We start from the raw sequence: 12,207 nt of genomic DNA, 5'->3' as shown, positions 1-12,207 counted from the left end.
ACTTGTGGGCCTGTACCCTGGCCTGCATCCTTCCTCAGGCAGCGTCTTCTCCAAGCTTGGTCTGTGACCCAGCGTGGCAGGACTCCTAGTGAAATTGCAGCTGTCTGGCTTGACCCGGACTCACTCCTAGGGGGCCCAGCACCCGCCTTGCAAGGGCCCCAGGGCCGGTGGCTAGGCTGGCGGCAGTTGGAGAACCACTGCAGGGGTGTCGCAGGGCGGTCCTGCGGGCCCACCAGCCTCCTCCCCTTCGCTGTCATTGCCTCGTGCGCACCGCCCCATGGAAAAACGTCTCCCTGCCTTAGTACAGCCTCGACCCTAACGCGACCTCCGGACGCCCACCCGCAGGTCCTGCTGTCCCCCAGGCCATACAGCCTCCGCGCCTCTGGCCAGCCTGCGCTGTGCCCGCGCCTGTGGGCCCCCGCTTCCTACCTGGGAGTCATCCCGCCCTCGAGGGGACACAGGCGGGACCAATGCAGGCGTAGGACTGGCGTGGCGGCGCTGATTCCGGTGCGTGCTGACGAAATGAACCGATCTTTGAGATTATGAAAATAAAGCTGCTGGAAAGAATCTGCCCGAGCCGCGTGGTTCCGTCAGAAACGGCCACTGGACGTGAATGTGCAGCCGGGCACCCGCCGGCCCAAGGGGACGCCGAGGTCACCTCCGCCACGTGGCTAGCCGGGTCTGGTGACCCTGGGGGCATGCCCGGCCCACACCGACCTCGGCTCCGCCTCAGCCCCCAGGCCCCACCCACACAGGCCTCCAGGCCCCGCCCTCCCTCGACTGTTATTGGCTGCCAACCCGGACGTCCTGTTCAGTGGCGCGTCTCAAGGAGGTGGGCGAGGAGCTAGTGGTGAGATCTCCGGGCTCCTTAGTCCCTCCGCCCATCAGTCACGCGGCGGTCCGCGGGCTCAGGAGGCGGGTTAGGCAGTCCCGGGACATGGCGGAAAGTGGAGGCTGGCAGGTAAGTGCGGTTGGACCCGGGGACCCGCGGGGCCAGGTCGGGAGGACGGAGACCGGGTCCGTCCGTGCGGGACGGGCTGGCGCGCACCGGGTCCCCAGCTCACTCCCCCGTCCCCGTCCCCGCAGCCGCCGCGCCCGTGCGAGGCCTACCGCGCCGAGTGGGAGCTCTGCAGCAGCGCCGGCCACTTCCTGCGCCACTACTACGTCCACGGCGAGCGGCCGGCCTGCGGGCAGTGGCGGCGCGACCTGGACAGCTGCCGCGAGTGGGAGGAGCGCCGCAGCGCCGAGGCCCAGGTGACCCGACCAGGCGTGCCGAGCCCTGGAAGACCAGGAACCAGCCCGGGGGCACGAGACGCTGGGAGAAGGGGGCGGGCCTTAAAAAAGGGGTTCGATTCCAGCCTCCACGTGTGCTGGGGAGCGTGCTTTGATTTATATCCTTAAAAGGTCAGTCTGGCTGCCACGCTGAGAGAGGATATTGTGGAGGTGCTAGAGACCAGTAAGGAGGGGGTTGTGGTCCATACATTCAGTTTATCCTAGGGAGGTAATTGGGTAACAACTGAAAGTTCAAAATGTCCATTGTGTCACCATTTGTAATAGTGCAAAGACTGAAAGTGACCTAAAGTCCAGTAATAGATATTTGACCAGATAACGTCTTCCCCACCACGGAGAACTACACAGCCATTAAGAAAAATAGATAGTAACCTATCCCCATGTGGAAAGGTGCTCGCAATATGTCACTTAATGAGAAAAGCAGGACGGGCACCAGCAAGGAGAAGATTATTCCTTCTTTAGGGAAATGGGTGATAGCCCTGAAATGCGGGCCTCAAATGGAATTGGGGAAGCTGTGAACTTCACCTCTGGGAGGGAGGTCTGCAGGGCTTTCATATTTACTTTGCATTTCTGATCGCTTTTTAACAAGAACAATACATTCCATTTGAGACAGTAGAGCTTGAGCGAAAACAGATGGAAGAGGTGAAATTCTACGTGTAAAGTGGCCAGCATAGCACCTGGCACCCCCTCAGGCCCCGTCATGGTTGTGACCTGCTGCCCTGGGTTTACTGGCCGGGGTGGTGGTGCCCACTGTCTGTCGTGTGTGTGTGTGTGTGTGTGTGTGTGTGTGTGTCTCTGTCTCTGTCTGTCTGCCTGCCTGCCTGTCTCTGGCCTCTTCCCTCCTCTGGCCGCTCTTTCAGGCTCATCTCTCCTCCTGGTTCAGCCCCCAGCCCCTCTTATCTGGTGAATCTGATTAGGTCATCCGAAGGCATCAAGCCCTGGGGCCCAGGAGAATTAAAAATGTCCTCAAAATGGTCATCTGCACAGTAGGTTTTTCACAGTAGCTTGGAGAATGATCTAGATGTGTGTGTGGTAACCACCCCCACCCCACCCCACCCTGCACTCACCAGGGCTTGCTGGGCTGCGTTTGTCATGTGTGTGGGTGGGCACTGAGAGGAGGGAGGTACAGGACACCCATGAGGCCACAGGTGACCAGGTCTCCTTTGCAGCGGTCCCTACGTGAGAGCGAGCAGGCGAGAGTCCGGGCTGCACGGAAGTACGGCCTGGTATGGGCCCCCAGGCAGAGCCCCCCTGCAGACTGGCACCTCCCTCTGCCCCAGGACAACGACCGGTGACAGGCCCAAATAGTCCAGGAGGTCCCTGGGAGATTCCGCCTGGCGTGGGACAGAGTCCCCGTCTCCAGCCTCGCCTGCCTCACCACACTCAGAGCCAGTTCACTCAGCGTGCAGCTCCAGGAAGCCAGGCACCCCTGCGTGTCCCTGTGGGCGGCCAATGGGCAGGCCTGGGGACAGCAGCAAGGAGAGGCCGTCCCAAGGGCTGGGCTCCTCAGTTGAACACTTGAGGGGCAGCCCGGATCCGTGTGGAATCGCAGGTGGCCCTGTCTGGCCCTGGTCTGGTGACGGCCACGTGTCCTGGTGTCCTCCCACCGCGGCCACTCCCTCTGCTCCTCTGTAGGCGCGGGCGGCATCATCTCCTCGGCCCACAGCTCCAGGACACACAACCTTGTGTAAAGAGGGTTCCTAGACTCTTGGCTGAAGACACCCAAGCCCAAGACACATGGAATTTTGGTCTCTTTCCCTCAGAATTTCCCCTGGTCGTTTTTTGAAAATGTGGAATATATCAAAAGACATTTCACAGGTTTGATTCCAAACAAGCTGAAAATTAAATCCAGTTTAATTTTGAAAGGGTTAGATTTATAACCTGACGTTGTGCTGGCCAGTATTAGAATTTTGTATGCTTACACTCTTGTAGATGTTTTAAAAATATATGTATTTGAACCAACGAGAACACTAGTTCTTTAGAGGTCTCTTTATTATGAGTGAAACGATTTAGCATCTGTGCCGCGTAACAGGCCCCACCATGTGGTGCTGAGGGTCAGACCTGCAGCATCTCAGTGCCTCCCTCACGATCTGGCCAGAGGTGGTGGTTCAACATCATTTTACTCATTCTTTTTTTTTTTTTTTTTTTGTGGTACGCGGGCCTCGCACTGTTGTGGCCTCTCCCGTTGCGGAGCACAGGCTCCGAACGCGCAGGCTCAGCGGCCATGGCTTACGGGCCCAGCCGCTCCGCGGCATGTGGGATCTTCCCCGGACCGGGGCACGAACCCGTACCCCCTGCATTGGCAGGCGGACTCTCAACCACTGCGCCACCAGGGAAGCCCCATTTTACTCATTCTTGGGGGCAAAATAATCCATCACTTCAGAAGGGCATACATTAAGAGAGTAAAATCTCCCATCATGTGTGTTTGCTCTTGTGCGCCCCAAGAGTCCTTTGTGACTGTGTACCTGTGAGTGGTGGGGTGCGCACAAAGGACTCCCGCAGCAGAGGTGAGTATAAAGAAGACCCAGGGTCCCCCTGTCGCAGTGGGGAGCCCTGGTGTGTCTGAGGCAACCGGGGTCCGTCCACCGTGGCTGCGTTCATGGGCATTTCTGGCCGAGGAGGAGGAGGGAGGCTGCTACAGCTCCACCTGAGTCCTCCTTGCTCTGAGACCTAGGCAGGGAGGCTGTCAGCCGCTCCTGGTGGAGCCACCCTCCTGCTGCTGCTGGGTTAGGGCCGTGGGCGCCTGTGGCCAGGTGCTGGCTCCATCAGGAGTCCCACAACTTCTTGGATGCTGAGCGAGCTCCACCGCAGATGATCATCACCCTGGAAAATGTTCCTCTGTGCACCCATGTCCACCCCTCATGTCTGCACACCCTGGGCTTGAAACAGACAAGTGGCCTCAGAGTCCCGTTGAGTTCAGGAGACAGACATGAACGTTCAAACATCAGCTGTGAAGAAAATGCACAGTGACAAGGAAGAGCATCATCTTTCAAACTGGGGACAGAGCCCACAACGATAAGTAGTTTGTGTCGTGACCTGATGCATCCTGTTACATGGCACACTGTCACTGAGCTGGGCTTCGTGGAGCAGCACCTGCCCCCACCCTGTGAGATACTGCTGCCAGGCCTGGCTCAATTACATGACGCCGTGAAAGGACATAATTACAGGGATGCGGACGATTATGGGGCCGGGGGTCAGGGACATGGGGCAGCATCCTGTAGTGCAGGACCGCAGGGGTGGCTGTGCTGTGACACGTGGACACACAGATGAGCACAGCCGCATCTGGGAGCCTGAACCTACTCTGGCTACATGGTCTAACTCTGGGTGCTGGCATGACTGGCCCTAAGATGTGACACTGGGAGGAGCTGGAGGAACCACACACAGCACCTCCCTGTTGATTTCCAACCTCTTGTCAATCTATGATTACTTCTAAATAAAAGGTTGAAACAAAACAGCTGGCCATGACCCACTGACTTGATCATACAACCTCGTGGATGAAATCTATAAGTTGGGAGGTGGGGGAGGCTCAGGGTCCGAGCCTAGACCTGGAGGAGGAGGCTGGAGGCTTTAGGCAGAGAAAGGGGCACATGCTGATGAGGTGGGGACGGGGTGATTTTCCAGGGTTGGGTAGCCAGGGCCCTCTGGGAAAATGGATAATCTGAATTCTTACTCAGGTGGAGTGTTCCGCTGGTTTGTTTGCACTAAGGTGGTGAAGAACCAAAGCCTTTCTGAGGTGGTGATGCATGGGGTACAAGTGGACCTCTGCCTACACTGCACCCTCACTGTTAGACTGCATTATGTACCCCAAGTTCCTCCGGGGAAGGTCTAACCCCCTGCCGCTCTGAGACTATTTGAAGATGGATCTTTAAAGAGGTGCTTAATGTGAAATGGGGTCGCGTGGGTGGGCCCTAATCCAATGACTGGCGTCCTTATAAGAAATAAGGACACAGACACACAGAGGGATGATCACGTGGGTACACAAGAAGATGGCCAAGGAGAGAGGCCTTGGGAGAAACCAGCCTGGCTGACACCTGGATCTTGGACATCCAGCCTCCGGAACCGAGAGAAATAAATGTGAGTTGTTTCAGCTCCTTGGTCTGTGGTGTTTTGTTCTGGCACCAGAGCTCACTCACATACTCCCTGCTCCAGACTAACAGCGGCCTCTACCTGGCCAGGTGTCATACCCTCCTGGAGGACACATGGCCTCACGCAGTGGGGTCCCTGCCGCTCGACACTCTCCTCAGCCTCCCCCATACCCCCCAGCTTGAAACCCAGAGCCAGCCCTGCCTCTCCTCCAGGTGCAGGCGACGCACAGCACAGCTGCATGTCCTTCACCTCCGTTCCTGGGGTCACTTTGTGCCTCTTCCTGGTGGCGTCTGCCCCACACAGTTGGAATCCTCCTTTTCACTGGAGGGCAGTGGTCAATGTTTTGGCCTTCCTCTCCCAGTACCATGCAAAGAAGGGCAGCTTCCCCAACCCCTGTGCATGCTCAGGTGAATTAACTGTGACTCTGACCTAAGACAGACACTTGGTTAAATGCATTTATTCACAGCAGGCCTGAGCCTGGGGGTGCAGGCTCCCGAGGGCAGCATCCTGAGGGCAGCTGCCTGCAGCTCTATCTCTTGAACTCCACCTGTGTATACACCTTGGTGATATCGTGGTACCTGCCTTCCGGAGGCTGGTAGTTGGCGATCGGTGGCGTGTAGTCTGGCCCTTGTCTCTCAAAGGGAAACAGACTGGGGTCCCGCTTGGTGGCCTCGGCATGGAGTTCTGGGGCCGTGAGCTTCAGCTCCTGCAGAGCTTCCTGCTGGGCCTCAAGCAGGGACGCAATGGCACCCCTCTCCATCTCATGCTCACACTGCTTGTACAGTGCCCATTTCTTCAGAAGCAGGGCTCTCCGCTCGTTCTCTTCAAAGGGGAGTTCCACTGGCGGCCGCTGCCTGCAAACACAGAGCCAAAGGCATGAACCTGGGGGCGCTGACCGACTGCATGGGACCCGAGTGTCCCCACTGCCAGACGCTGATGGAACTTAGGGACAAATTAAGGGACAGAATGTTGGATGTGGCAGCAGCGGCAACTGACACCTGGAACCACTGCCATTTTCTTTACGTGAAGAAAAACAACGGTGCTCTCAGCAGATTGAGGCAGCACGTCCTCTGTGCCAAGCAGAGCCTGCTGGTGGGGAAACGTGGCTTTGGAGAAAAGTCAAATGGTGTTATGAAAACGGACACCAATATCCCAGGGAGTCAAGAGCCTGTTATCAGCCCTGGAGACCCAAAGAAGCACCTGCCTTGTCCCACTTACATGGCGAGGTACTACTTTATAAATGGTACGCACTTCTGACAAGAAGGCAGCAATCCCACCAACCCCACACATGACACATCCCAGCTATGAGCATTTGCATCCTAAAGCAGGAGGCTAAGGGTTTCCTACCAGCAGGAAGGGGTAAGAGCTGCAGGCCCAGGGCCCCAGTCGTCAGTCACAGCCAAACTCCTCTGCAAGAGCAACACTCCAAACTCGCTCCAGCATCTGCCCTGAGCTTCCTTCCCACAATCAGCCATTCAGGAGCAGCGCCCAGGAATGCTTTCTGCACCTCCCACGAGACAATCCAGGAGAAGAGGACTCAGAACAGGGCCAAGCCAGCCCAAGCCTATGACCCCTTCCCATTACAGGTGTGAAGTGCAGATGGAACTTCCTGAAGGTCACAGAACTCCTTTGCTCTGAAGACCTCAACCCTAGAGGGCCCGTACCTCGCTTTATTTAAGAACTTGACGGGCGTGATAAAATCCTCAATGGGAACGAGCTCCTGGCTCGCCTTTTCCAGTCGTCGGATCCTCTTTTTCAAGCGCTCCTTTGCTGCTTGGTCTTTTTTAGGGTCCACCTTCTTCTTCTTTTGCAGAGGTTCTGCTCTAAAGGATAAAGCAAACACTAAACATTTTCCTCTTTGGCCTCGTGAACGTGTAGAGACATGGCGCTAGGGAAAGTGCCTGCAAACTTGTACTGGGCTCTCCCGCAGGAAAGGACCGTGTGGGCCTGGCCTCCCATGCTGAGTGTGGCAGGGAGACAGCCTCCATGGGGGGTCCTTATGAGAACTGTGTGGGCACGGTCAACCCAGGAAGGCGTGGAAAAACTCCATGGGGTGTCAGGGTATAAATTAAAGGGAAGTGCTCATCTTTAGTGAGGTGGGCCTTGGGATAGCACTGAAAAGTGAAAATACCAAACTGATGAATTAGAAGCTCGTTACTCACATTATTTATTTATTAATTGAAGTATAGTTGATTTACAATGTTGTGTTAATTTCTGCTGTACAGCATAGTGACTCATTTATACATATATACATTCTTTTTAATATTCTTTTCCATTATGCTTTATCTCAGGATATAGAATATAGTTCCCTGTGCTACGCTATAGGACCTTGTTGTTTATCTGTTAGAAGCTCGTTACTCACATTTTAAATGGATTTGTGATTTATAAAAATGATTTGACTAAGAGAGACAGTATAATAAAAATAACTGTCAAGTTCCTGTTTATACTTTGAGATTTCTTAACAAATTTCCCTATCCTCGAACACAGACAAAAGTCTGATTTACCCTCAGGAACACATCTCCTATGCTGATAAGTTACTATTCAGAACAACCGAATCTCTAGCATCAAGATTGAGTTTTATGAAGTCCCTAGAAATTATTCAGAGTCCCAGGTGGAAAAAAGAATCCTCTCACCTCCTCCCACCTTTCCGGAGAGTAAGAAACGGAAGTGCTGTCTGTGCTCTTTAAAATTTTACACAAGAATTCCTGGGGTGGGAGCTAATTAACTTTTCTTTAAACCACTTTTGCATTTAACTTTTGACCTCTGATTACAGACATAACAGTATTTCATATGAAAAGACATAAGGGCATCCATCTAAATTTAACTGAGAAACTTCGCAGACTGAACATCAAGCATCCTTGCTCGCTGGGTTCCCGTGCGCGACCCCCCAGGCCGGGCCCGCGGCCGGGTTACCTCATGGGCACGAGTCCCCAGAAGGACAGCAACGAGGCCCGCTGGTGCGCGTCCCTCGTCTGCGTCGGCCGCGCTCCCAGGAGCCTGGAAGAGACCGAGTGTGTATCAACGCCCGCTTCCCCGTTAAGGTCACTCACGAGCCCCGTAACTGCGGGGTGAGACCACCAAGGCCAGCAGGGAAGCTCTCAATCTGCGTCCCCGCGCATCCTCGCCCCCGCCCCTCCGCGCTCACCGGCTCGGCGGGAGCAGAGCGCGCGAGGCCGCCCCCAGCGCCACGGCCGCCATGCCTCCCGGTCGCCGACGGCCGCTTCCGGGCGCGCGCCCCTAGGCGGTCCGGCCCGCGGTGCGCCGCTCTCGGGTCCGACAGCCGCGCAGCCCCGCGCTCCCGCGTTCCGGCCGCCGCGTCTAGCCCTGCCTCCGACGTGGCCCCGCCCCGCGCCCGGCGCCTCGCACCTCGCGCCGATCGGGGGCCTCCTTCCCGCGGGCGCCGCTCCCTAGCCGCTCCCTTGCCGCTCGGCCTGCGCCCCGCGAGGGCCGAGACCAGCAGTGAGGCCGGCGGGGCCGCGAGGGCTAAGAGTCCGCGCACGAGAGGCGGCCTGGGCGTCCAGTAAACGCTCCGGCTCGTTCGCCGACGTCGGAGCCGGGCCGCGGTGGCTGCACCGGCGCGGCACGTGGCCTGCGCTCGCGGGCGACAAATGAACACGCGCTGGGGGCGGTGGAAGCCTGTTAATTAGTCGGTTCCGCACCGGCGGGCGGAGCGGCCAAACCGTCTGCGCCGCCCGGCCCCGCCCGGCCGGGGCGCACCCCAGGTCCTGCTCGCCCGTCCGCGCGCTCCCTGCCGGCCGGCCCCTCGCTCGCGGTCGTGCGGGGCGGACCCGAAGAGGAGCCGCCTTCCCGCCCGGCCGGCTGAGGAGCCGGGCGGCCCGTGAGCGCGGGGAGCGGTTTCCCGCCGGGGCTGTTTGGCAGGTGCGCGCCGTGACTTCCGGCGTTGCCCGGGAGCCGCCAGAGGAGGAGCGGCGCGGGGGATGCGGCTGTGGCGGCGGCGGCGGCGGCCGAGCGCGGGGGTCGGCGGCGGCGGCGGCGGCGGCGAGCGGCGCGGGCCGACAATGGCGCGGCGGCGCTGAGGGCGGGGGGCGGGCGGCGGCTGGAGGGCGGGCGGCGCGGGCGGCGGCGGCTCCATGGCCCGGGCGCGCTGAGGGACGCGGCTCTCGCCTCAGCCCGGCGGCGGCGGCGGCGGCGGCCGAACAATGAAGCTCCTGAAGCCGACCTGGGTCAACCACAATGGTGAGTGCGCGCGGGGGTTGCGGGGGGCCGAGCCCGGAGACGAGCCGTGGTCTGGAGCCAGGTGGGAGCCGCGCGCAGGCCTGCCCGCCTCGCTCCGACGCCGAGTGCCCGGTGCCCGCGCCGCGGGGCCGGCGGTCGCGGACTTTGTCCTCGCGCGAGGAGACCGGGAGCCGGGCACGTGCTCGGCCACGTCCGCCCTCGCCCCGGCCCTTGCTCCAAGCCCTCGGCCGCCCGCCCGTGGTCCGGGCAGGGTTAGCGGCCCGGCGCGGGGAGCGGCCCTGGGCACCGGCCGGAATGTGCCAGGACGGTCCAGTGTGTGAAACTGGAGCGGAGTGGCCTTTCAGTGGCGGGGTGTAGACATGGAATGGGCACGTCCTGCCATGCCAGAGGGTCTGCATCTGGTGACAGTGCTCTAGGTGGGGGACCGTGATTCTGGGCTGAGATCCCCCAGCCCGAGGAATTACGTTCACACTGAGCTGGAGCATGAGGGCGACTCGGATGGGGCCCACGGGGCACAGATGTGTGCTCGGAGAGGACCTGCCTTAGCTCTGGGGCAGCGGCCCTAAAGCACACCCAGGGAGCGGACTCATCCAGTCCTCTGGTTGAGAAGAGACTCTGGTACAGAGAAGCGCGGTAACCAGCAGTTTTGCTGTAGTTCTACCTGGCCCGCACACTTGCTGCAGGAGTTGGCCTTCGCCCCCTAGGAAGGTGAGGGGAGCGAGCCGCCACCCCCTGCCGGTAGCAGTGAGCCCAGGGAGCAATACTCCAGCTGAGGGCCCGCAGCCTGGATGGCCCGACTGCTGGTAGGCAAAGAGTCACCCTGATTCTGTCTTGTTCCTCATTTCTACTTTGCTGTGCGACTAGAGGGAGCTAGTTTTCTTTTAGAACAAGTTGGGTAGATGCTTTTGCCTTTCTTAAGTGTGTTGCTTTTTAGTTTTGAACTTGATCTCAGGATGCTTGCTTTCTATTGCTGCAGCCTTTCTATCTTCTAGCAGGACATCCTTCTCGTTTTTCAGGGCCCGGGTGAGGTCCCCTTTTCCTTTTGTTACCATTCCTCTTGAGTTACTCCACTAGACACGCTCTCTCCCTGTGGGTGTACATTCCTTGTGCCCCTAGGGCGCAGACTGCCTCGCTCCCCTCTGCATTCCCTGCCACACTCAGCAATGCCTTTCACGTAGAGGGTCTGTGATAAACGTTGGCTGATGCAGGTAAGAGAGCTGAGGTTGCAATAACTTACTAAGACAGCTAGGTTGACAGTATGTGAAAGCAAAAGCAGTGAACTCTGGTTTCATTTCTCCTGTGTTGGTCTCCAAGCGCATTTCCTGACGTGTAGTGTGAGATCTTTCCCTGGAGAACTGGGCAAATGTTCAGTAATTATAAATTGTGGTGCTTGTGAATCAGGAAGGGAAAAGTTTTTACGATGAGCTAGTTTGCTGTGCAAGTGAGGTGTGAAGGAATTTTCATTTTGACACTGCCTAGATAAGGTTGTGTGTGTTGTGTACCCTCCTCCAGCCTTCCTTCTACCATGTAATTTATAACTTCGTGATAAGCTCCTTTGTAGGACACAAGTTTTATGCTGTGTAGGCACAAGTAAGTCAGGATGCTTAACCTATTGTTTAGGCACAAACAGCCAGGCCGCAGCCAGTAGTCCCTGCCTGGCAGGGTGGGCTGAGCTGTGGGCCTGGGGCCTCTTGTTGCTGCAGCCTCTCCACTGTCCTGGAGTAGAACCTGATAGTATCTGCCCTGCCTTCTTCGTAGGGTGATTGTGGTGTTTGCTTGGGAAGGAAGACAAAGTGCCCCCCGAGATAATAGAAGAAATTGAGACTCTTTTAAACCTGTTCTTTGTCAAGTTTCCTTTCTTTTAAAATCTCCTGGAATCGCCCATTTCATTGAGTGTTCAGGACTATTGGGTAAATTACTGCTCTCCTGAAGGACATACTGATGGTCTGGATCAGTACTGAGCTGTCCTTTAAAGACTGGTGAATAGGGGGAGCTGCTGGGGGCGAGCGATGCTTAGCCAGGAGCCCAGGTGGTGGGTGGTGGCCAGTAAAGTCGAACGTGCTTTGGATTAAGGGACCCAAAAGATCGTGGTGGTTTGGAGAGAGCATCACTGCACTTTCTGGCTTCCTGACTCTGCATTCAGTCTCCTGACTGATTATGCAGCTTGAACATACTTCTGGGGTCTAAGAGCCTGAAGAGGGAGGGAGCAGAGAGCCCTGCGTTTTCCCTGAGGTGGCGGGATTCATCAAATAGTGTAAAGCGGGCAAGTTGAAAGCAGAGAGAGAAGTGTCTGTTGGGTGCAGGTGTGTTCTCAGTCTTCGTTTTCCTGGCTGATGATAGTAGTGAGACCTTTCCTATAAGAGAGGGTTTCTCAGTCTCAGCACTATTGACATTTTGGGCCACATAACTGTTGTGGAGACCAATCTGTGTTGTAGGATGTTAGCAGCATCCCTGGCCTCTGCCCTCCAGATGCCAGTAGCATCTTCACTCACACACACACACACACACACATATTTTACTCTGTGTTCTTGGATATGGCATTCCTTATGTATTTTATTTTAGGCTTGGCCAAAATAAGGTTTATTTCTAAGTTAGGTTATGACCATATATTTGTTGGAAACTGAAAGCAATTGG

The 12,207-nt window shown here is 57.1% G+C and overlaps 3 protein-coding genes across 7 annotated transcripts in view; 2 read left to right on the top strand and 1 right to left on the bottom strand.

Annotated features, from left to right (window-relative positions):
- Window positions 1–804: 804 nt before the first annotated feature.
- On the top strand, window positions 805–3,258 carry LOC307061969 (synaptic plasticity regulator PANTS). 3 transcript variants are annotated; one of them, XM_079717369.1, is made up of 3 exons: window positions 805–961; window positions 1,087–1,254; window positions 2,926–3,258. In XM_079717369.1, the coding sequence occupies exons 1-3, from the start codon at window positions 938–940 to the stop codon at window positions 2,992–2,994; spliced, it is 261 nt and encodes an 86-aa protein (XP_079573495.1). In that variant the 5' UTR covers window positions 805–937; the 3' UTR covers window positions 2,995–3,258. The 3 variants fall into 3 exon arrangements, with proteins under 3 accessions (XP_079573495.1, XP_079573496.1, XP_079573494.1); XM_079717370.1 differs by having other exon boundaries at window positions 2,460–3,258; XM_079717368.1 differs by lacking the exon at window positions 2,926–3,258 and having other exon boundaries at window positions 1,087–1,415.
- Window positions 3,259–5,818: 2,560 nt separating this feature from the next.
- MRPL40 (mitochondrial ribosomal protein L40) lies at window positions 5,819–9,044 on the bottom strand. Of its 3 annotated transcripts, none has more exons than XM_079716996.1 (4): window positions 9,036–9,044; window positions 8,290–8,373; window positions 7,041–7,199; window positions 5,819–6,230 (listed from the first exon to the last, which is right to left on the bottom strand). In XM_079716996.1, exons 2-4 carry the CDS (start codon window positions 8,292–8,294, stop codon window positions 5,906–5,908), a joined length of 489 nt encoding a protein of 162 aa, XP_079573122.1. In that variant the 5' UTR covers window positions 8,295–8,373; window positions 9,036–9,044; the 3' UTR covers window positions 5,819–5,905. The 3 variants fall into 3 exon arrangements, with proteins under 3 accessions (XP_079573122.1, XP_079573121.1, XP_079573120.1); XM_079716995.1 differs by lacking the exon at window positions 9,036–9,044 and adding an exon at window positions 8,743–8,761; XM_079716994.1 differs by lacking the exon at window positions 9,036–9,044 and adding an exon at window positions 8,522–8,717.
- A 492-nt stretch (window positions 9,045–9,536) lies between these two features.
- The window catches only part of HIRA (histone cell cycle regulator), a gene marked incomplete at its 5' end in the record, with an annotated part of 75,485 nt that continues 72,814 nt past the window's right edge, over window positions 9,537–12,207 (top strand). Inside the window, one exon of the mRNA XM_079717694.1 lies at window positions 9,537–9,573. Within this exon, the coding sequence (XP_079573820.1) occupies window positions 9,537–9,573 (37 nt within the window). The remainder of the gene's footprint in view (window positions 9,574–12,207) is intronic.

Source organism: Hyperoodon ampullatus (assembly GCF_949752795.1).
Source record: "Hyperoodon ampullatus genome assembly, chromosome: 13".
Classification (NCBI taxonomy): domain Eukaryota; kingdom Metazoa; phylum Chordata; class Mammalia; order Artiodactyla; family Ziphiidae; genus Hyperoodon; species Hyperoodon ampullatus.
This window is presented reverse-complemented; position numbering and strand designations above follow the sequence as displayed.

Bases quoted from the DNA above. Each gene is read 5' to 3' on its own strand.
- LOC307061969 (XM_079717368.1), top strand. From the start codon at position 938: ATGGCGGAAAGTGGAGGCTGGCAG. The intron at 962-1,086 runs GTAAGTGCGGTT...CCGTCCCCGCAG, and splicing joins CGGAAAGTGGAGGCTGGCAG to CCGCCGCGCCCGTGCGAGGC.
- MRPL40 (XM_079716994.1), bottom strand. From the start codon at position 8,574: ATGGCGGCCGTGGCGCTGGGGGCGGCCTCGCGCGCTCTGCTCCCGCCG. The intron at 8,374-8,521 runs GTGAGCGCGGAG...GGTCTCTTCCAG, and splicing joins GCTCTGCTCCCGCCGAGCCG to GCTCCTGGGAGCGCGGCCGA. The intron at 7,200-8,289 runs GTAACCCGGCCG...TTTATCCTTTAG, and splicing joins TGGGGACTCGTGCCCATGAG to AGCAGAACCTCTGCAAAAGA.